This window comes from Ptiloglossa arizonensis, chromosome 8, assembly GCF_051014685.1.
Source record: "Ptiloglossa arizonensis isolate GNS036 chromosome 8, iyPtiAriz1_principal, whole genome shotgun sequence".
NCBI classification, from domain to species: Eukaryota; Metazoa; Arthropoda; class Insecta; order Hymenoptera; family Colletidae; genus Ptiloglossa; species Ptiloglossa arizonensis.
Window position 1 is genome coordinate 6510802 of NC_135055.1, and position 23510 is coordinate 6534311.

The 23510-nt window shown below is 29.6% G+C and overlaps 5 protein-coding genes across 12 annotated transcripts in view; 3 read left to right on the top strand and 2 right to left on the bottom strand.

The window, feature by feature from the left end:
- Positions 1–1338: 1338 nt before the first annotated feature.
- Positions 1339–3979, top strand: LOC143149973 (uncharacterized). The gene is made up of 3 exons (XM_076317892.1): positions 1339–3437; positions 3552–3622; positions 3685–3979. The coding sequence occupies exons 1-3, from the start codon at positions 2952–2954 to the stop codon at positions 3863–3865; spliced, it is 738 nt and encodes a 245-aa protein (XP_076174007.1). The 5' UTR covers positions 1339–2951; the 3' UTR covers positions 3866–3979.
- Positions 3349–4958, bottom strand: LOC143149975 (U3 small nucleolar ribonucleoprotein IMP3). Its single transcript, XM_076317893.1, has 4 exons — positions 4678–4958; positions 4280–4594; positions 4116–4188; positions 3349–4031 (listed from the first exon to the last, which is right to left on the bottom strand). The coding sequence occupies exons 1-4, from the start codon at positions 4812–4814 to the stop codon at positions 4008–4010; spliced, it is 549 nt and encodes a 182-aa protein (XP_076174008.1). The 5' UTR covers positions 4815–4958; the 3' UTR covers positions 3349–4007.
- Positions 4380–5888, top strand: LOC143149976 (small integral membrane protein 8). 7 transcript variants are annotated; one of them, XM_076317901.1, is made up of 4 exons: positions 4380–4665; positions 5056–5083; positions 5266–5394; positions 5529–5888. In XM_076317901.1, the coding sequence occupies exons 3-4, from the start codon at positions 5293–5295 to the stop codon at positions 5685–5687; spliced, it is 261 nt and encodes an 86-aa protein (XP_076174016.1). In that variant the 5' UTR covers positions 4380–4665; positions 5056–5083; positions 5266–5292; the 3' UTR covers positions 5688–5888. The 7 variants fall into 7 exon arrangements, with proteins under 7 accessions (XP_076174016.1, XP_076174011.1, XP_076174015.1 ...); XM_076317896.1 differs by having other exon boundaries at positions 4383–4665; positions 5056–5105; XM_076317900.1 differs by lacking the exon at positions 4380–4665 and adding an exon at positions 4705–4885.
- On the bottom strand, positions 5679–10133 carry Got1 (Glutamate oxaloacetate transaminase 1). The gene is made up of 6 exons (XM_076317891.1): positions 9806–10133; positions 9165–9455; positions 8833–9089; positions 8484–8761; positions 8262–8404; positions 5679–8194 (listed from the first exon to the last, which is right to left on the bottom strand). Exons 1-6 carry the CDS (start codon positions 9915–9917, stop codon positions 8031–8033), a joined length of 1245 nt encoding a protein of 414 aa, XP_076174006.1. The 5' UTR covers positions 9918–10133; the 3' UTR covers positions 5679–8030.
- Positions 10134–11290: 1157 nt separating this feature from the next.
- Drpr (multiple EGF like domains draper) overlaps positions 11291–23510 on the top strand; it is a 31951-nt gene continuing 19731 nt past the window's right edge. Inside the window, exon 1 of one of the 2 annotated variants that reach the window (XM_076317737.1) lies at positions 11291–11507. The gene's annotated coding sequence lies outside the window, so the exon portion shown is untranslated. The remainder of the gene's footprint in view (positions 11508–23510) is intronic. The other variant, XM_076317736.1, reaches the window with a different exon arrangement.

The window sequence follows — 23510 nt, forward strand, 5'->3', positions numbered from 1 at the left end:
TTTTATGTAGAATTAAAAAGACGTTTCACAATGTTTATATGTTTAAAAAAGATAATTTACAATATAAATATTGTGCATATACAAATATATTTTGTGGATGTTCTGTGTAGTCACATTTTTCTTATACGTAAACGAAACAAACCTATGTATATATAACACATTGCGATATTAACATCGGAGGGTTAACGAAAAAGCGTAAATTTCAATTGTAATTGAAAGTAGTATGCCATATTATAGTGATTGATCTTCAATTATGTTGTAACTTTAAAGTTCACTACAAATTTGATGACATTATTTAAAATTGCATTTATTACAAATTGCAACATTTTTTATATTAATTTGGTCAGATATATGTAAATGCAAGTATAAAATTTAAAAAACACGATCTAAAATACTTTTTTTTTTAAACACAATCGTATCCAATATAAGTTTTTCATAACTGTTGTAAATAATTGTACAATATTTATAGTTATTTTTATAACCAAAACGAGAAAAATCTATTTTAAACAGACCATGTTCAGAAACATATACAACTGTTTGCTTTTAATATAAATTATGAAAGAGAATCTAGATATATTTTTTCTTTTTAGTATAAAAAAAACTAAGCATCAGTAAATACACATGTAGATGAACATTGAATCTGAAAAGATAATTTTTTCCAAATATCAATGCAAATATACTTTAATTATTATATTTGTTTATGTAGATAGTAATCTTGTTCATCTGGAAAATGTTAATAGATTTTTGTTATTACTAGCCATTTTTCATATTGATAATTATTTCGAATATTGTGTAATCTTACTGCTTAATTTTATTCTCTAATTATCTATTTAGTATAAACAAAATAACTATATATTTTCTGTTCTATCGTTTAATCGTAAAATTGAGAAATGAATTGATAAACTTAAAACAGCAAAAGTGCATGTAGAAAGTGATGTTTTACTCCTTAAAATCATGGAAGATATTTTTTGGAATTATAATTTAAAGAAGTTTGAGATCAGGAGTATATTAATATAGATTGAGAATTTTCATTAATGGGATATTTGGCACATTGTATATGTATGTATATTAGACAGTCTTGTATATCATTTGAATAATGATATGTTAATAGCACAAAATATAAATATATCAAAATGTATCATTTCTAATAGTACAAATTTAATTTTCATATATAATACCTTTTAATTCAACTTGGCTCACTCTATAATGTTACCAAATGTGCTGAATATCTTGTTAAAATTAATTGATAGAATAGAATACATTTAAAAATTTATATTAAAAGACAATAGTAAGATCGTGAAAGTATAACGTTGATAAAATCAACTAAAAAATTAATTGGTGTTATCTGTGTATAATAAAATTTATAATCGATATAATTGATGAAAAAATGATCACAAAAGAATTTAAAACATCTTTTAATGAGTATCAAAAGAAACGTTTTCAAAGAAATTCTAATTCATAAAAAACAATTTACATTATGTAATTCTCTCTTTATGAAGGTATCAAATTTTATCTAAAAGCACATTATTCATTTTAGTTACATATATTTCATTTTCACATAAAATGATGGCAGTATGCAGCAATAGGTGTTTGAGAAAATGCAATGTATTTTTGTGAAACAAAATTATAAAACTGTATTAATTGATATATATATCGGTAAAAACTGTAACAGTATATTTTTAACATACTGTATCTATAGTATTTTTGAAAGAATTCAAGGGAAAATTTTGTAAATAGTTGAAAGAAAGGAGGATACTTGGGGACCTGAGCCGACACAACTCCCATTCAATTTCTCAGTTACACCACAGATAGATATGTTATAGAAAACAACTCACATATGTTCAAAATTTTTTTTACAATTGAAGAACATACATATTAGCCATCTTATTTGTAGAAGACTATATCAAGAGGAATTCAAATGTAATTAATAATAATTATGTCAGGCAATTAACTCACCAAGTGTTGTATGTATTTATGACTGAACATATAGTATAAGTGGGTTATTTTTAGAGTAAGAATAACTTTGTTCTCTTTGTGATGTAACATGAATGTTGTAATGTGGTAGTAGTGTCATAGAGACCAGCAATGACTGCCGATTTTAATATAAAACTATTAATATGTAACATTTGTATCATATTGAATACTAATTATTCATTGTAGGTATATGAATGAATGGCTTTCCATAAACACGTGATCAAAGATTGAATAATATTTTAGACAATAATGTAAATCACAAAATGTAAATGTTATAAACTGCTTTACGTTGCTTTTATCAATTTCTAAACAAAAATTTTATCATTTAATCATAAAGTTATACAATTTAACATTGATATTTTTCAAAACAGAACAGGTAATATATGTGTATGAAGTAACCATATCAGAGATATTTTTGAGAATAATATGTTAAACCCAACAACAAACGATTATTTCCATAAATTTTGTCTAACGAAACACGCCGCATGTTATTCGTGTTAAAGCGAAATTAAGTTTTTTATGATACACAAAATATTACCAACCTTAAATTATATTATTTCAATGAAATGTAAATGTATTAATAACCAAATACATTTAAAACTTGAAAATTTATAATTTGTACATCATGAACAAAAAATGAAAATATGATTTTTAATAAATTCAATTTCACTGTACAAAACAAATATTTTCCTATACAAAATTATTTTTCTTTTATATTTTCGCAAAAATATAATTCGATTATAACATACCAACAATTGTTTTAATTTAATTTTGTTTACTGATAATAAGTACAATACTTTTATTAAATTACTTAATTTTACTATAATTTCTATTAAATTACTTAATTTATGTTATAATAAATTTCTGTTCATAAACAGGTTTGAAAATATTTTTGATTAAAAAGTAACAGATGGTAAGCATGGTCAGTATTTACAATTTGTGTTTAGTAATTCAAAGTACAGTATTCTATTAACATTATGGCAGATGAAAATATCAACAAAGAATGGTTAAGCTTTTGTTCATCTTGTCAATCTGTTTTGCGATCCCGTTGCAGCGTCGAAGAACCATTTTCTTTAGACAAAGTAATTTACAAATCAACTGAAGAAAAAGAAGTAAAATGGCCTATTGAAAAATATAGAAATATTGTTGAAGTTAACAATTTAATAAATAAGAAAACAAATGAACATACATCGAATAATTTCATTAAAAGAAAGAATTTTTCAAAAAGCATTATCAATTATGCTACAAATAATTCGCTAATAAAACCATTTTCATATGAAACACAAAAAATAAATGAAAGGAATAATAATCAATCAGATTCTCGAGTAAATAAAAAAGTAAAATATATTGAATTATTAAATAAAAAAGACGCATATCAACCTCATAAATATAAGAGTATCTCTCATGAAATTATACATATAAATTCTTCAAAAATAACGCATGATCAGAACACAGAGCAAAAGGTAAATTATAAAACATTAAAAATAAAATCTTTATTACAAAATGTCAATGAAAATATTAAATTTATTAATAACAGGTTTTTTGTATCAAATTTAATGTCTGCAATCAAATTTTAGAACATTGCACAAAACATTTTGAACCGCCGTAAAAACATACTCAAAATTGCTCAATCAATATTACATCTCAGGTAAGTATTCAAGAACACACAAATCCTATGACTAAATTTTATTTAAATGTGTTTTTTCTTAGCAATTGTATTGATGATATGCGTGAAATGATTCTTCAAGGAATTCGTACAAAACAAACATTTCAGAAATGTCAAACACGTGTTAACAAATTTCTCTCAGACAGTAAAAATGATGTTGATTCTTCAACACATCAAAACCTTCCTACATATAGTTATAATTCATTATGTATTAATAAGAAATAATAAAATATTATTTGTCTAATGATTCAAAAGTGTTTTATGATTGTAATTGAAGTTGTTTTAAATAAAAAGTAATTTTAATTTTGTTAAAAGGGTATCAATACATAACATTCAAAAATGGAATTATTTACTATATTTATTTAATTTATGCCATATCAAAGTCATCCCTCTGTAACAAAAAAAAATATGCAGTACTATTAAGAAAAAGAAATGTAAGTACAATATTATATATTATATTATATGAAGTACTTACAGCATCATTATACTCTAATACATGTTTCTTAATAGCAGATGTGTCTACCCAAGTAACAAAATCTTCTAAATTTCTATAACATATACAAATTGTATTAATACATTAATAACAATTAATTTTTTTTCTTGATCTCTTTATATTATTTTAAAGTATTTATTATGTACCTTGTTACTAAAAATGCTGGATCTTTTACAACTTCTGCACCAACTCTAACATGACCTTGTTCTACCAATTGAGTTGCCATTTTAATGTTTTGGCTCATCTTATTTCGTACCATAACAATTGGCAATCGTCTTTTACAGAATGAACTCGCAGTTATGGATTGTGTCAATGATAAGTCCCACTTTGTTGCTATAAGCCCCATCATATATAATTTTTCTAACAATGATGCACTCTGTTCTACTCTAAAAGGATGTTCTGCATCAACTTCTTTAATTTTGTTACCCAATTCACGAATCTCACGTGCTAACTTATTATATCTGCAATAATTAAAAATTTTTAATTAAACATTTTTCAATGGTCCTGTTTATTAAATTTTGAATTGAATAAGGTTAGCACTCACTTTGCATAATCCTCTCTTTTTTGTATTCGATAACGTTTTAAGATTTTTATTTCGTGTAAATTATTGTCTGCTTGCCATGATATAAAATCAACCTTTTTTAATAATTTCTGTTCATGATATTTTAACTTTCGTACCATTTTTATTAAAAACTTTTATTTCAAATATCACGTAAAGAAATGTGTTTTGGTTTTCTTTAAGAACAAAACAGGTTAAGTTTTTACTAGTACTGAAGTTTATATTTTGTTTACTTTTGGAGTGAAAATGATAAAACTATTGTCTTCCACAACAAATCTGATTAGTTGCAGATCATTACTTTAATACTGTAGATAGGAAATATTTTATTAACTATAAATAACATTAACATATTTATTCTTATAGGGTTCTACTGACTTAATTGTCACAAAAGGTTATGTAAAATTTGATAAGGGGTAATAATAACATTACATATTATAAATTAATAATAAATTTAAGTTTTACTAAAGAATACAATTTGATTTTGAATGTATGAAAATTATGATGTAAACAAAATATTGAAAATTAAAAATTGATACTTGATCTAGAAATTCTGACATAAGCTTTTTAAAACAGGTGTATCAATAAATAAATTTATTTAGAATGAATAAAAAAGATCACGAACCAGCACCGGGCGATGGTTTACGTTCTCTCAAAAGTACAACATTGTTTCGTGCAATTAATTATGAATTATATGCTAGACAGGTAAGAATATTCCTTAAAGTATATGTACGAAGATAAATATAATATAAATATTAATATGAATATTTATTATTATTTATTCTCAAATTTCTTCATAATAATGTTCTTATAATAATTTTGAACAATTTAAATTCTAGAATAAAGCAGTAATGATTTTTGGAACTGTAGCAATACTTGGTTGTGCAGGATATTTTGTTTATATGGGTCTGAATCGTGATAGAAAAAAGTATTATTTAGCAACAACAGAAGATGGAACAGTTGTTACAAAAAAAAAAACATCCAAATGGTCAGAGTGATTTAAATTATTTTATATAAATTAGTAACAATTATATATTGTTGATAATGTTATCTATACACTATATTTTATTTCACAATTAATAATTTGTCAATATGATCTATCTCATTTATACATGTTTTAGTGATATGTAAATAAACATATATAACAATTATGTAACATATAAATACAAGTATATCTGTATATAATTCTACTTTTAAACATCCCCTGTTAAAAATACTTACTATAAAATTTATTTAAAATAATGTTACATTGCCATCATCCTAATCTCTATTGCAATATTTCAAATTTAAAACTTGTGTAAATGCATGTTAAAACTAGGGTAATATCCTTTTTGTTATGCTGTTATTTTTACAAAATTATACATTGTTTTATAAAATATAAATAGTATTCTGCACCACATTTATTTCATATAAATACATAGAAAAGTAATCCTTGTCACTGCTTACTCAAGTTACCAACTTTGGCAGTATATACAAGATTGTTTAAAATTGTAAGTAATTTTTACAAAAATTTGAAGGTTGTGAATTTGGTCCAGACTTTTGAACAAGGAGTGTTCTAAGCTTAAATGTCACAACAATTTTACTAAAAATATGTGTATATATATGTATATGTATGTATATAGTTATTCTGTAAATGTTACAAATGTATATAGTTTTTCTTCAGTGTGATGTATAAACATTTAAAATATTCGCTATATATAGTATAGTCGAACTAATATTTGGAAAAATAGAAATAAAAGACCGGATTGTACTTTTTTCATGCAAGACTTGGAAGATATACAGAACATTATTACTATACATAAATCGTTTATCATATTAATTTTGATTGAGGAGTTTATATTCTTTGCATCTATGCAATTTGTAAACTACTCTGGAAGCATCTAGCAAATAAAGAAAATTTTTCTTTAATATACATTAAACGTCTATAACATTTATGTTAAATCAAAACTGTATATTTTCCTTAAAATAATTTTTCTTTGTTAAATTACTGAATAATGTACTAGACCTTTCAATAACTGTAGTGAAATGTTGTCTAATACTCTTTCAATTGTAATATATATTCATATAAAACTGACTTTTCATTATAAATAGAAAAAACATAATTTTATAATGTATTCTGATTATTTTTTTTTTTATATAACACGTAAAAGCATAACAATTTATTTTTTACTTAGAATATGATATTTAACAGGAACTAACAATAACAATGACTTATAACATTTGAAAATTTTAATAGTTCCTGAATTTAAATCTTTATATGTGAAAATGATAAACTTTCAATGATAAATCAATCGCTTATTATTAAAATAATTGAAGTTCCACTTTTATATTTACTCTACAATAAATTAATAGTCTTTAGTTCTTCATTGTATCATTATACATATTAATTTAATGTTAAAAAAGTTACTTTAAATATACTTTATAAAATGATGTTTGTTAATAGAAAAATCATTTCCAAAAAAATATGTCTCTGGGAACGTACAAAAAATATTTCTACTTTTTTTGTACAATACAGATGGTCAGCACATTTTGAATCATGTTAAAAACTTAGAGTGAGTGAGTGAGTGAGTATGTACATAGTAACCTGAAACTTCCTATACAGTTGAAAGAACAATTTAAATTTAAATAAAACATTTGCATTCTTAAGTAAAATATACTATGATTTGTAGTTACAATTGGGTTGTAACTATCCCTTCGTTATAAATATTAGAAAAACATACAGTTAATATCGATCAATGAGTAATATAGATTTAAAACAGCGTTTATCAATACTATTGAACATTAGTACTAATATATCTAATTTTTATAGTATTTTAAAATTTAATAGAAACATAGTATCAAAATAAACTTTTGTAATAAATGCTCTTTACTTTTCTATAGAGTACTAAGCTCAATTAAAATAATTTTAATAATAAGCGATTGTATTAAGGTACATATTAAAATTTGGCAATTTATAATACTTTGTGACACTTTGTACTTTTATAGATAAGGCGATTTGTAACAAAATGATTTAACTTCTGCAAGACATAAAACTTTGTGTTGATCTTTCAATTTTTCAGGAATAAAGAATTTTCGCAAATAATGTTTGCTCTAGTAATCACTCTAGTAAATTAAAAGAAAATTATATAAACACAATGAAAATAGCATGTATAGAGAAATCCTATAGTTCTAATTTAAGATTTTTAAAGAAGAAGGAAATTTTACTTAATTGTATGATTCAAGTTCTAATTTAACTTGAATGCATATAAAATATTGCCATATTTTAACGATGCCGTCAGTATTGAAGCTTCAATAATAATTTATACTTATTACGATATTACGTCGCATCTTATGAATCCATTTTAACATACACAACTTTTCTCATTTTGTGGAAATAATATAACAGTTTCATAGATCGCATTTGCTACATAATCCAAATTAGATTCATTTAGTCCACACATGTTTATTCGACCACTTCGTAGTATGTAGATATGATAGTGATTTATCAAATGTTCAACTTGTCTCTCTGAAATAATATTTATTAATACACTATTTATGAAAAAGGGAATGAAATAGTTTTTCCGAATACTTACCAGAGAGACCTGTATAAGAAAACATTCCTATTTGTTGAATAATGTGTTCCCAAGAACCTGGTGTTCCTAATTGAACTAGCCTTTCATATAAACTCGTTCGCATTTCTTTTATTCTACCAGACATTGTACAAATATGACGTTTCCTAAAACATTTCAATATCACAATTAACAAATGCGAAATTTTTCTTGTAATAATTTCTTTTAGTAATATAAAGACAATACCATTCTTTATAGAGGTCTGGGTTTCGTAACACAGTTGCAACTATCCTTGCTCCATGGTTAGGTGGATTGCTATACATACCTCGAACGATCAAGGTTAATTGAGACTTAGTTTGGGTTACTGCTTTTGTATCAGACATAACAACTACTAAATTTCCAACTCGTTCATTGTACAAACCAAAATTTTTAGCAAAACTTTGTGTACACATAAATTCTATTCCACGCTCAGCAAACAATCTTACAGCATAAGCATCTTGATCTAAATCACCGCTTGCAAAACCCTACAAAAAATATATTTTTCTATTTGTTTTAAAAATTATTTTAATTCCTGAATAGGTGTCAAATTATTAACCTGGTATGCACTATCGAAAAGTGGAAATAGACGCTTCTTTTCTACTAAATCTGCTATTTTACTCCATTGTTTAGGGGATGGATCACATCCAGTTGGATTATGTGCACAAGCATGAAAAATAATTACAGCATTTTCTTGAGCATCTCCAAGATCTTTAAGCATTGCTTCTATGTCAACACTGTGAGTACTTGGATTCCAATATGTATATTCACAAGCTCTTTTAAATCCTCCATTAATGAACACAAGTTTATGGTTCTCTGCAAACATACTGTAAGTTAAATATCATACACTGAATATGATCATGCCATTATATTATATTTTTAAACACTTACCCCAAGTGGGTTTGCTATAATAAAAGGTATCGTAATGTAGAATGCGACTTAAAAATTCTGCTGCAACACGCAATGCTCCAGTACCAGATAATGTTTGAATACCAAAAGCACGTCCCTGTGCAATAACAGAGGAACCTGTCCCCAACAACATGGCTGTTGCTGCTTGAGTAAATGCATCTAATCCCAAAACAGGAAGATATTCATGATTTTGCAATTCATCTACAGCTAACGATTTTTCTACTTTTCTAACAACTGGTAACACCCAGGGTTTTCCCTCATTGGTACGATAAGCTGAAAAAAATTTTTTGGACGAATTATAATTTCTTCAAACATTTCAGAATTGTTTAAATGTATTTCAGAAATATTTCAACATTTGAGCACTGATTATTTTTTACTGAACTGATAAATATCTATCATGGGATACATTACATAATCATCAGATATTCATGGAGGTCATTCAAGATCATATTCATTTAAGAATGAAATAGGTGAGTATAAGAGGAATTTTATTTACATATTAATCTTTCCATATTTATAGATCTGTATATATTTCTCGAATCGATTAGCAAAGTTTATACAAATTATTTATTTATTTGTCATGTTGTAGATGCATATGTTAAAACGAAAATCTGTATACATACCTCCTACGGACAAATTTACTTTTTTCTCGTAAGAATCTTCTGTAAAGACTTTTTGAAGAGCAAAAACCTCTATTGGCAGTCCTAATTTTACCCCGCTGAATCTTGAAGACATCTTTATATCGTTTTAATATCAGATGAAAGTAACTGTACAGTCGACGATTGAAAGAAAGAGTTAATCTGATCACACTATTTTATACGAAACAACACATTTACAAACTTCTTATATCACAATGTGCCACGTATTTTGATTGCAAATGTCAGATGTTATAAACGACAGAATCTTTCTACAATTCGCATATTCAGAATAGACTGATATGAACACTTGACATACATTGTATATATGTAAATTTCTACCAATGAATTCAAATTAAGTTCATATGTGTATGTGCGCAACACGCTTTATGTTTAGTATGCAGTTAGAATGTATCGTGTTTCAAAATTTTGTGCTACATGATAAAATATAAAATAAATATTAACACGAACAAATAACATTATGATTTTATAATTATAGTACATAATTGTAGTTATTATTATAAAATAAATATTCATATTACGATTTACTGTACAAAATGTAAAACATATTAAAATTTGTAAATGAAAATACACGAAAGAATAATGAATAGTTTTGCGTGCATTGTGAAATTATTTTTTATAACTAATAGTAAATCAAATTCCAAATGTTTGGCAAAATAGTTCATAATATATTTTCATAATACATTTTTTAGTTATTTTTAATCATATAGAAATAATTTTACAAAAAGGTAGGTACATCTTCTGGAACTACTACCTTACCGATTGCTGCGTGTAATATTGTTGTACAGACGAGGCAAAGAATAAACATTTCAGTTAAAAAAGGATTTGTATTTGAAAATTCAACTTAACTAAAAGCACAAAATAATTAAATTTAACAAGGAACTTATATTTAATAACTTAAAATTCGTAGATATTTGCACTTTTCTACTAAAAGAAATTGCATGAGCTGATAATTTTTCATTTCTAGGATTACTTATATTTTCCTCAAATGAATTTACTTCAAATACGTTTATCTATTTATTTGTTGAATAAAGACAAATAAATGAATATAAAATATCTTTTACTATATTTTTTATTTAGATAATGCTTATCAGTACTTGTAAACTATGCTGTGAATTCTCTTTTGCTCTTTGATTTAGCACGTCCAATGACATTGACCAGCTTGGTTATCTGTCTCAAAAATATATCTTATGCAATTGATTTACTTTTGGGCATATTGAACTCGACGACCCGGAGAGAGAACGAGAATGTCGAGAGAACAGTACGACAGGTTTACTACGTTTGCTCACTTTACCGATTTTAATGATTGAATTGAATATAGTTCTTAGTGTCACTGTTCGTAAATCTAGAGCGCGCTTCAAAACCACTGACTTTTCATGAGGTCGGTACTTCAGTCGTGAGATAACCCCCGTAAGATGAAATGTCTACCCTATACCTTGTCAGTGATTGCAGATGTCTAATAGAGGGCACTGTGTACGATTAAACACAAAACAGGTATACGCATCTAGTTTGGGGACGCACGGAATTCCAGGACACTTCAGTTGAATTTGAGACAGTGTTGCGTTGTGTCGCTTTTTACTCTTTGTGTCAATCTGCTTTTTCTCTAACTTATTTATTGTATGTGTCGTGCTGTATACTTTCGGATTATTATACGGAACACTGTTAGAAAGTGAGTATCATTAAAAATTTGAATTTTCCCATAATTTATCGTTTGATTTGAGTGGGATGCTGTGCACTATTATGATCCAGTACTGTATCGCCTTCGAGAGAATTCTTGAATGTTGAGTGCTAGTAGGTTATTTATCTAATATAGTTATTATTCCACTAAAATATAACATGTGGTAATCTTATTCGTGATATTATGATCGGTAAAAATTATGACCCACTTGGACTGAAACTATCGTACTTGAATAGTAAGCAATTAACGGACCACGACACGATTGAAGCGTTTACATGAAGAACATTGAAACATGTTGCGTTGCATCTACACTGACCAGAATGAAATCAGATATTTATTTTACTGCTATACGGGATTTTCTCTTTTTGTAAACGAGTGCAGGTGTATATTCTGAAACACAGCCAAGCTTTTCGGGTCACCTACATTCGTTTTTATGAGATAAATGATGATATTGTTGCTTTATTTAGTATCGAAATCTATGTACGTTGTTACAAGTGTGATTGTTTGCCAGATTTTTATACCTTCAGTCTCAGTCAATTTTAGAGTAACCGATCAACAGGTTTTCTTCACGTTTGTTGCGCAAATAGATTGAACGTAAACGTTGTATCTTAAAAATTAGACTAAACTAAAATAATTTTTTAAATTTCGAAAGCATTTAAGCGCAATTCCAATATCATGTTTATTGTTAAACGTTAGTCTAATATTTTTTTAAATAGATTCTGTTTATAACTTAGGTAGCAAATCTGTTTATAACTTAGGTAGCAAAACTTAATAGTTCTGTTTATAACTTAGGTAGCAAATAATATGATATCACTATTGATTTTAACAGCGGAAGGTAAAGTTAATGTGGCTTTAAGTTTTAAGTTTATAAATAAAATGTAGACATTTTTAATAAATGATCTAATCATTCGTTTTTTAGTTGTAGTAGCTAACCTGCAGAAAAATGCCTTTGCGTTTATTAGTAGGTACTTGAGCTAATATTAATTTATTTATCGCACAAAAAGTTTAGATATTTGGATTTAATGACTGCGTATATTTCATAATGTGTTTGAAACGCAATATATAGGAAATTAGATTAATGTAATTTAGTTTTAAAGAAAATAATTGTATATTTACATTGTTATTTTACTGTATAATTGCATATTTTTTTCAAACGTTGAACATCCTTGCCATTATTATTCTCGTCCTTTGGGCAGATTTTCTTCGTGTTATTAATTTAGTAAAGCGTTGTTAACTTATTATTTGATAATTTTATTATCAATGTTTAAGTTGTTTTTCAATTTTCGAAACGCATTATTTTGGACAAGCAATTCTCAGTTTATTGTTGTAGGCAAATATATACTTCAAAACTACTTGAATATGACAGACTTCTATTCTAAGAATCAATTGAATCAGTTGATTCAACAAATGGAAATCGTGTCGCGGTCATTGATTCATTGAAACCATACAGATAAATCTTGATGGATTTACAAACTAAATTATACTCTAACAGAAAATTATAAGCTTAGTATTATACATAGATTTGACAACCGTAAAATTAATTAACGCTAGAGACATTGTTTAGAAAGTATTAGTACAAATATGTAATATCTATTAAATATTTAAGTTAATATTTGTATACATTTATTCCAAATCTTTATTCCGAAATTAATTTTGTAAACATGGGCACGATTTAAAGACATTTATAATTATAAGTGTGGACAAGAATAATAATAATTGGAATATCAAACTTCGTTATTAGTAAAAATTATTTTCCAAACGGACGGTAACTCGGTTTCTTTTCATTTCTATCGTATAGAATTAAAATTTAATCTAGTTTCGAACTAAGTATTAGTAATCAGGAATAGTAATTTGTTATGTAAGTATTTAAAAGCAACGAGGCGTTTGTTCAGCATGAACTATTAGCAAATGTGATGCGAAATCTCTTGTTTTTGGCATCTTGTACCAGTGATCACACATTTTGTATTAAATCATCTTTAAATTCGAAACTCCGCCATCAACTTACAATCGAGTTTGTTTATTTTGATCCGATGGACTGATTGAGAAATTAAACATACGGTATTTGATTTATCAGAGTTCAATACTTACTACTATATTATCTTTGTTATTAAATATTTCCTTTGACTATTTACGCCAACAGTCAAGTACTCGTCAGATATTTTTTGATTCTCAATGTGTTTACGAAGTTTTAGAAAAATCAACAGGTAACATGTAGTTTCCTTGTTAATATAAGAGAGTTTGCTCCTTGGCTGGATGGTTATCGATAACAGAAAACGCTGTGGCGAAAAAGGACATTTTGCTCCTGTGGCTAAATAGTTGAGAGAGAATCATTCGATGAACACAGCCACCGTATTGATGATTAGTCACATAGAAGACCGAACCTAGTAACGCGAGCATATTTGTTGTTACGTGTACACGGTGTTTCAAAATTAGAAGCATCATGGCGAGTTCAAATAAAACTGACTTAGTACATTTTAAATACGGATTATAAATGTAGCGTGATAGTTGTATTTATTTTATGAAAATTTTTCACGTCAAAGTTTCGAAATAATTACTTTCATAGAACTTTTATTATGCAAATTCTAGAATATCTTATTCTACGGAAACAGTCTTTAGAAACGTCCCTAATGGCAACACTTTTTTTCATAAAAATATCGTAAACCCTAATTATCTAACAAAATTTTTTAAAACAAGTTAACCGTTACTCTCGGTCCCTAGAATTTTCATTTAAAGTCAATTGCTGCAAAACATGGCTGCCCGCATGTAGTTTTAGATTCGTGTGATTTATGAGTTTACAACTTGCCAGGTCATTCGTAAGGAGCACATGGTACGTTTCACAGGAAAAGCAAAATGGAATCTTCTTTACAAAATATTATAGAATAACTGTCATCTTGTTAGACGACTGTACGTTTACTCTAACTCAAAAATTTTATCTGGGCTAATTTTTATCGAAAGAATCTTGTCAATCCGTTAGTATTATTGTCGAGATAACGATTTTAACATATCTCAGCTGTAGATATAGTAAAATTATCCAAATAAAACCACGTGACTGCTACATGGCCGTATTGGCAAGAGGTTATTCTTCGAATATACACACATACAATAGAATTTAGCATTTTACAATTTTGTATTCGCCATGTTAACAAGAGAAAACATAGAAAATAATGATATAAAATATTCTTAGAAAAGAACGATTTTATTATGATTTTTTATCGTCTTTTAGATTTTCGATTCACTGTTTGTTCGGGTGTACCGATATATCCCTGACTAGTTCGTTGTGTCGACATAGCGGACCAATGAAATTTTGGTCACGTGATAAGCTCTATTTACATCCAGTTTTATTTTCTCATGAAACGCACTGACCGGTCGAACGAGTTACGTTTTGTACATTATTCCAACCAGTTGCATTCGACTTTTCGATCCAATCTCGTAGCGGTTCACCCCAGTCACAAAAACAAAACGGTCACGTCGATCGTCGCTCGAAATGCAAACGCGATATTAAGCGTAATTAGATGAAACGACGTGTGGTGACTGGATTTTCCGAGAATGACCACGCAACATTTGTGTCCGGAACGATGTCGGAGAAGCAAGGTCATTTGTAAACGATCTGGAATTCGTGCAAATTTTTCTGGTCGTCGACGCACGCGACTCATGGCATCGTTTCGACCGTGTACTTTGATTTCGTGCGCGCGTGATCAATCACAACGATCGCGTAGGAATTTCTAGAAATCTGCGAAGTCTGACGCGAATGTTCGGGAGAATGCAATAGAACGGAGAGGTACTCGAGCTCCTTAAGAAGGAGAGTGGGGTAAATAAAAAATATTTCCATATTTCAGTTCCCTGTGCCGAATACCACGTTTCCAGCATTAATTTCCCAGAATGAAGTGACCCAAACGACTGTCACAAAAACTACACAGGTTATTTTAAACGTGTGGAAGCGATTCTTATGAAAATGATTTTGTAGCAAAGAAAATACACTGTTAGAAATCGTTCGTTTCTAGATTATGCAGAATTCCGTGGCAATTATCAAAATTACTTTCGTTCTTCATTTTGTAATGTGTACAGTAAATTCGTACCTTTTATAGAGACAGAGTGGTCGTCGAGACGAGTTCAACAAGTAACAATAAAGAATCATTCAAGGCCACAGAAGGTCGTGAATTAATCCTTTGTAGACCAGCGTTCTTTCTAATATAAACGTCATTCAAATTGACGAACTTTATTCATTCGTGGCTGGTTTTGGTACAAAGGAAGTTCGGAATAATTTTCATTTCTCTTCGTCACGTGCGATGTCTCTTTCTTTCGTGTTCAACTAGTCCCTTCTCAATTCACCTTTGTACGATTGCGTATGACAAAGCGCAAGCGGTTCTTGTACACGCAACCAGACTTTTGTGTTCTGTGTATTGTTCGAGCAAGAAACTCGAAAGCAGAGGTCATTCCCGTTTGTATCGATAAAAGGATGGCGGCAGAAAAAAAGGAAAACGCCCGAGGACACGGGTTTTATGGAATACCAAAGTGGTTGTGCTGCATTCAGATTCGTTTCGTGATTGTTTCTCGTTTGCTTTCATAGGATTGCGAACGGTTTATCATCGTACTATTTGGAAGATAAAAGTCTGACGATGTGCCTCGAACAAAGTCCGTAGTTTTAATTTAAAGGTTTTTGGAATCGAGAAGAGGTTCGTTCGCCTTGAAGTAATGTTCGGATAAAGCACGAAGTTTTTTGTTTTCGAGTTGAATAAAACTGTAGATTTCGTTTCGTGAGAATATTGCTAAGATTACGTGGCTGATATCTTGAAATAAAATTATGGAATGTACGTGCACCGATGCCAGTGTCTAATTAACGTAGTGAGCACGTCAATTACGTGTATTGTTCTACACGAAAGTCTAGTTCGTTTACAACTTTTCGAGAAGTTAAATTGAGCACAATATTGAATCAATCTTAATTAAGAGTTTTAAGGATTCTCATACAGGTATATAATATGACAACAATTTTCTACGATCCAAATAGATCCATGAACTGAAAATAATATTTGCTGTATACCGATTTGTGTAACCTACTTCTTACTTTGTCAATCGGCTGACACTACTCAACACATGAATGCACTTTATGTAAAGCAAGTATCTGGGTCATTGCGGTGCATATTCAATGTTCTGTATGGTTGACATAATTCTAGCGAAAAATTGACAGTCTTTTGTACTTTCCGAGCTTAATGCGTAATAAATACCCTGTGATGTCTTTTACACTTCATTTTCTAAATAAAACCCGACGTTTGTCGGACACGATAAACATTTAATATCAACTTCTGTTGATCTGTATAATTATTTCATTCCAAATGATTCATTCTGTGAGTCTATCGTTACGATACCGCATACCTTTCTTCTTGTTCGTTTACCACAGGGTTTTTAAGTCTGTTCAGATTCTCTTACAACATTCTTTTTTCTTATTGCATACTCGAGAATACAAAGTCAATATAATTTGCTGCAATTGTAACAATAGCATACAATTTATTGTTTGAGCAATATTTGAAGGATGATAGCGAGAAAGTAAATACACAACGAAGATTGCAGATCAGTGACAGTCTTCTAAGTCCAAATACGTGCACATGGAGGGGGTCATTCACAGTTGAGCAGTGATCTCGAGCAATCAAAATATTTGGCGCTCACTTTAGTCGTCGAGGGTGCAGCATGGATGAAGAAAATCAGGAAAAAGTTCAGCTTTATGAGAGTTGATATGAAATCTGATCGAAATGACCAAGACGGAGCGTTTTTTCAGATAATCTGCACGCGAGTCGGGCAAAAATAGTAGATGGATCGATGTTGACTGCGGTAAATTGTTGTTATAGTAAGGTGTCCTTGAAAATGCACACTCTGTAGCATCTCCGTCATCTCAACAGTATGTGCTTTGTAGAGTATGTTTCGAAATGTTCTTCTACAGGGTGTCCCATTAGATATAGGTTAGCTTAATATCTTCAATTTTTTAGCTACATCTATCTTAAAACCAATAAGTTTTGAATTTTATTTTCTTTATAAATAAATAAAGATCGTAACACTGCGATTGAAAATTCGTACATATGACACGAAAACGATCTCAGTGTATGTACTCTTCTAACCGATAACTCTAAGGTGTAATTAATTAAAAAATTATCGAGTTCGTTGTAGCACTCGACTCGTTTGCCATTATTTAACAAATGTTACAAACTTCTGGGAACACGTTTAAGAACGAAATTACCGATGCAGCATAAAATCCCGATTTTGTTCTGTTTGTCGCAGATAACATATCGTACTCGTAATTGTTATTAAGACATTGTGAAACCTGTTTGTGTGGTGTGTTACAAGTTCGTGACTGCGCAGCCAGAATGTTGTGCGACACAATTTTTATAGAGCATTTCCTGTCCCCTAATGAGCAGCGTTGAGAAGTAATTTCCTCGCGTTTAGTTATCACTCCATAAATACTGTTTCAATGTTTATCATTCGCAACTTTTTTTCATAAAAAACACAGGTTTTCTTGATTCTTTAATCGTAAGTTTCATATCGTTACATTTCTCAATAAGAATTTTAAGCGAATATGTACAAGATAAAAAATAATGAATGGTACAATTAATTTTCAATTTTATCTTAGGTTTTGTATTTTGTTCAATTTTCGTATTTACTAAAATATTCTCAAAAAATCGAATTTCAGAATTCGTCGAGTCGATGTTTTATAACATCGAACCGTGTCAAATTTGTAACAGGTCCTGATTTATTTCAGTTTTTAAATAAATTACAGATTCACGGAGAAATAATTTTTACGGGAAGTAACTGCAAATCGAAAGATTATTAGTTACGATTGTTTTTCCTGTTCATATTGTTTGTCGTAGATTTAGAAATTCTCTGATATAAGCGTCACGGGTGCAGTCACGGCCTCACCTCCGTGTCATTTCTCCTATACACGTAATTCGTTTGCCGATTGTTTAACAAAAGAAAAATTACACTGTCGAAGTGCACGGGGTAAAAAATGATACAGTTGCTCGGTCGACTTTTACGTCAGTCGGGGCTTTCACTTGTCTGCCCTCGTGTTTCGGTTATATAAGAAAAATTGTGTTGGCAAACATGTGATTATTTGGTAGGTGAGTTCGATTTCCATTTGAAACGATGCACACTACGAGTGCACTCGAACGTCGCACGTAAGACAAGTCTTGTTGGTGTCAGTTTGCATAAGCGATAAATATCTTGGTACGAGTATAAAATACAATCGAGTGTTTCGTTTATTTTTCACTCTTGATAAGACGAAAGGATTCAGTTAACCATTGTTCTGCGAAATACATACATATCATGTGCTATTAAATACGAAAAATACATTTTATAATTATTTTACCGCCATTGGTACCGGGCAAACGTCTACACTTATTATTAGTTACTTCTACATTTTGTAAAAAATAAATGGATGTTATGGTACCAGCTGAGGGATTCTGTGTTTCTCAAATAATATACTTTTAGAACTATATTATTTTTGTAGTAAATTCAACTTAGAAATTGTATCTCTACGTTATCTCTAGTTGTGCCGGATCCCGAAATCTTTAGGGACGGCTCTGTTCACACAGTTAGAATATTCACAATAGCCACATCAGTTACAATATTTATAATATTTATAGCAGTTACAATGTTCGAATAAAAGTAATTAAATATCCACAGGGTTAATAAATTTTGTTAATTGTAACTTCTAAATTCTAGTGCACGTTGAATATTCCTTTGCACTGTAAAAGAATTTTATTATAGATTAGTACCCCCATTGTGAAAATGATACTTTTGCCTGCGTTTCATCACCAATGTTCATAAAATATAAACTATTCGATGTCGTCAATTTTTCGTGATTGATATTTTGAATCGGGTATTTACACAGCTATTTATATGGATTAGACACTATTTATTTTTCACATGGAAAAATTTGATCGTTAATATTGTAATCTACTTCGTGAATCTATATTTGTTTGTCTAAAGTTAAAAGCGAGTTGTGTGGCAAATTAGAATTAGTTGATAGTTATTTAATCGAAATTATCTTTCTGAGATAATAGTCCTAAATATTATGGACTCTGTTGTGGGCCATTTGCATTGCATCATTAAATTTCATGCCACGGTTCTATCTCTTATCCGTTCTATATTACACTTGATGTTTTGTTTCGTAGCGATCTGCAATCAAATAAGAATCATTTAGACGATAGGATACGAATTACTCTTTGGACAGCGGAAATTATGTTCTAACATAGTGAGATATGTATTAAGGTTTTCAATTTTGTCAGAGATTGTAATCTTAAATGCAATCACTATCGAAACTCTTAGTTTTTATCTGTAATCCTCTGGGATGACAAGCAGGGATAAGATATTTTCTCACTTTATCTTACTCCACAGGCGAGGCTCTTCGTGATTAGATAAGGGATTGTGCGGTAAAGTTATGTTTCATTGATGCATTTATGGTTCATTGACTAAAATTAGATTTTATTTTTGAGGATTTTTTCTGCTTTTTTAAAGGTTCAATATATAAATTAAATATTTAATAAAACTGTCTACTTTAAATACCCCGTTTTTTTTTTGTATTAATATTCTATTCAATATTTAATTCATTGTCCAGCATAGATTCATTTTCCTAGAATCATAATCTGCAAGTATTTCTTATTATATTCAGAACTTTTTCTGTCTCTGAAAAATTACAGTTACATAAAGTATAAATTATTCACTACCAGTCTTTCATTTAATATGCAATCGATACTCTTCTGAATAGCATGGAAAGCAAGTTTATGTACTCGGCCGAATGAATAATTAAAGAAATGATATTCTAAGCAAAAGAGAACCGATTAATTTTATTTCGTGGAAATTAAACTTGCTAATACTCGTTTTCATAATATATCTAACAGCTTTGTTGTCCAATGATACTTCGATTAAAAATTTCATTGGGCGCGTAAATAATAATGAATTTTACGAGTTAGATTTAGCCACTTTTTTAACATTAGGTTTAAGGGTTACGTCATTTTAATCGATGAGGAACATTACAGAAATCGTTTACATTTTTCTCCTACCATTTGTACTGACTTTTATCCATTTAACGAGATAAATATGTATCGAAATTCATTTTTTTCAAAGCTTTTTAATTTTATAATTCTCTGTGTAGAATATCTATCTCTTCCTGATACGTGTCAATTTGACGCAAAAAATTTCTGTAAACTTAGTGTTAAGATCGGGCATTCCCTACTTTGTAACCGAAACACCTCGTTTTTCCAGAGAGAGTAATTCATATTCGTCGATTCGTAGTGTATAATTTGCTTTACAGTCAGCTAGGCTAATTTTTCTTTATGATTATCGGAGCACGTTCCTCGTCGCTTCATCTTTTGTTTGGAAACAGAATTCCCAGAAACAATGACATTTCAATGATGCACATCTCGCACGGAGACAGACGATAACTTCGATGCAACGTTTTATCGCTAGGCTCGCTCCACATCCTGTGACTCATGCGCGTGCGTGTTGCGCGTAGACCGGGTCCCTGAAACTTCTCTTTCCCCCTCCCCTAATGTAAGCAAATTAACTCCCTTTTAGGTCGAAGTCGAAGGGTTCGACCCCTCTTGTGCGTTCTGTCGTCGCTTGCGCGTGTACTTCTATTTTGCAAACCACCTTTTCGCACTTTAACAGGATTATTTACGTTCACGTGTGTCTTCGTTCCAACGCAAAGTCACGAAATTTAATTATTTTTCGCTCGGACCTTTCTTCGGTCTTGCACGTGGAGAACAGTTTTAAATTCAATCACATTCGAACAATTTAGGCAACGTAACAGAAATATCTAGTCCAAAGCGATAATTCAAGAGGAATATCTAATCCTAATCAAACGAGTACTTTTACTATTTTATTTAAATTTTACGTGCTTTTTAAACGCAACCACTAGACGAAGTAAAATAAGGCACAAAAAAAAAACAGAAAAAGAGGTTAATGGATAATATATGAGTTATTGAACGAGGAAGAAGTCACTAAATATATTATGTGTAAGGAATCTTTTGATAAATAAATAAAGATCGAGTACAACGTATCCAATGCGATGATTGGACAAATTAGTAACAAATTACTTAATAACTTTTCCTATCCAAGGGAATTTTTAACGTATCTTTCAACTCTTTTATCGTTTTCGCGAAAATTTGATTCAAAGTTCGCGGGTTGCGCGTGCGCCCAACATTCGACGGTACAACGCGCGCTCGATGGTCTTTGGGAAGAAAAGTTTAATTCGTATTTTCAACGTATTTTGTCACAGGGAATCCATCTACACTAAATATATATAATTTGAAAGTGTAAGATAAATTTCAGGGTGTTAAAGAGATAAACGGTTCTGATGCAAAAGACGATTTAAATAGTAAACCATCGATGGTAATACGTATATTTCGAGAATCGAGTTAATTATACAATTTGATTTACACACAGAATTGTAACCATCACTCTAGAGACCAACTTAACGTTAATCACAAAATCTCTCCATTCACCAGCGGGTTATACAATCTGTACTCTATTCCCATATACAACGTGTAATGGGTTTACATAAGATTATCTGTGTTTCATGCGGGTCTTCCATAAAAGTTCCACGAGCGACGTTAATGGTAACAGAGAACATTGTATTATTACCGCGTGTCGAATCTATCACACTCGTGTCCATTTTTGGCGTACAGTTTCGTGTTTCATAAAAGATTTTGCAACATCTTTGACATACATGCGCGAGCGAATAAAATAAAATTCGTTGCGTCATTTATTTATTTATTTATTTTTTCAACTAATAGATCAATGCTTACTTGAAAAATTAATTAAAAATCACTCTAAACACGCAGCTAGAAATGTTCCATTGTCCGAGATAGAATGCATTATACATCTTTCCTTTGTTCGAGGGGGGGGGGGGGGGGGGGGCAGAATCCAAGTGCACACGATCTGTGATCGAAAGTGATTTCGTTGAATAAAATTTTTCACTTTTCACAATTTATTTACATAATTGGGTGTTCAATCTTCGCTCGAAACGATAAAAGATCTTTCTCTTTGATAATTAATTTACCATTAAAAACGACGATAATCTAATGTGTACATTTATAACGTTATTGTAAGTTAATTAGATTTTAATAGTTAATTAGATTCTTGACATTATCGTCGTAATAAATGCACGTTTTGTGACATGTTTGCACCTTTTTTTTTTATGTACAATGGCTTGCAAAAATATTCGTATTATCTAAGTTTTATTATAATGAAAGTTTGTGCGTATGTGAAACATAATAGTGCATATATGGAGCAATTGTTTTGTCCACAGGAAATTTCTTTAAGAAGGTGAAATCAAATCTCGAAGGTTTCGACGGTTTTTTATTTTTTTAATGTAATTTCTCTTGGAACCTTTTCGCAACAAAGCTATAGAGCACTAAGAGCTAAATATTTTTTGTTCGAAAAGTTCCGTTCTATTTCGCACCATTACGAAATTGTATTTGAAAAATTGAGGAGAAAATGGCAGTTGTAACGGCTGATTTTAGACGATTTCAGGCGATTAAAGCAACGAGCTAGCAACGACTGGTTTTTTATTTTTTAAATTTTTAATTGTGTGAGATAGAGCAAAAATTTCTTAGAAAGAATATTCAGTTTTTAGTACTCTATCGCTCTATTGCTCTATCGTAAAAAATTCTTGGAAAAGATTGTATTAAAAGAATGAAAAAATGTTGAATTTTCGAGGTTTGATTTCATTCCCTCGAGAACATTTTTCGTCAACAAAAAATTTTGTTCATACACAGCTCAGTATGCTTTACATGCACACAATTTATTTATTAAAATCAGACTTATAGATTGGGAGAATTTTCTTAGAATATAACGTACAAATACTTTCGCGAGTCGTTGTATATACAAACGAGAATTATGCTTGGTATTTAAGCATACGTTCCATCTTTTTTTCGAAGCGATAACAACTGCTGAACTAACAAAGATATTCTCGATAAACTCGAAGAAATTGTTTTCAAGCTCTTC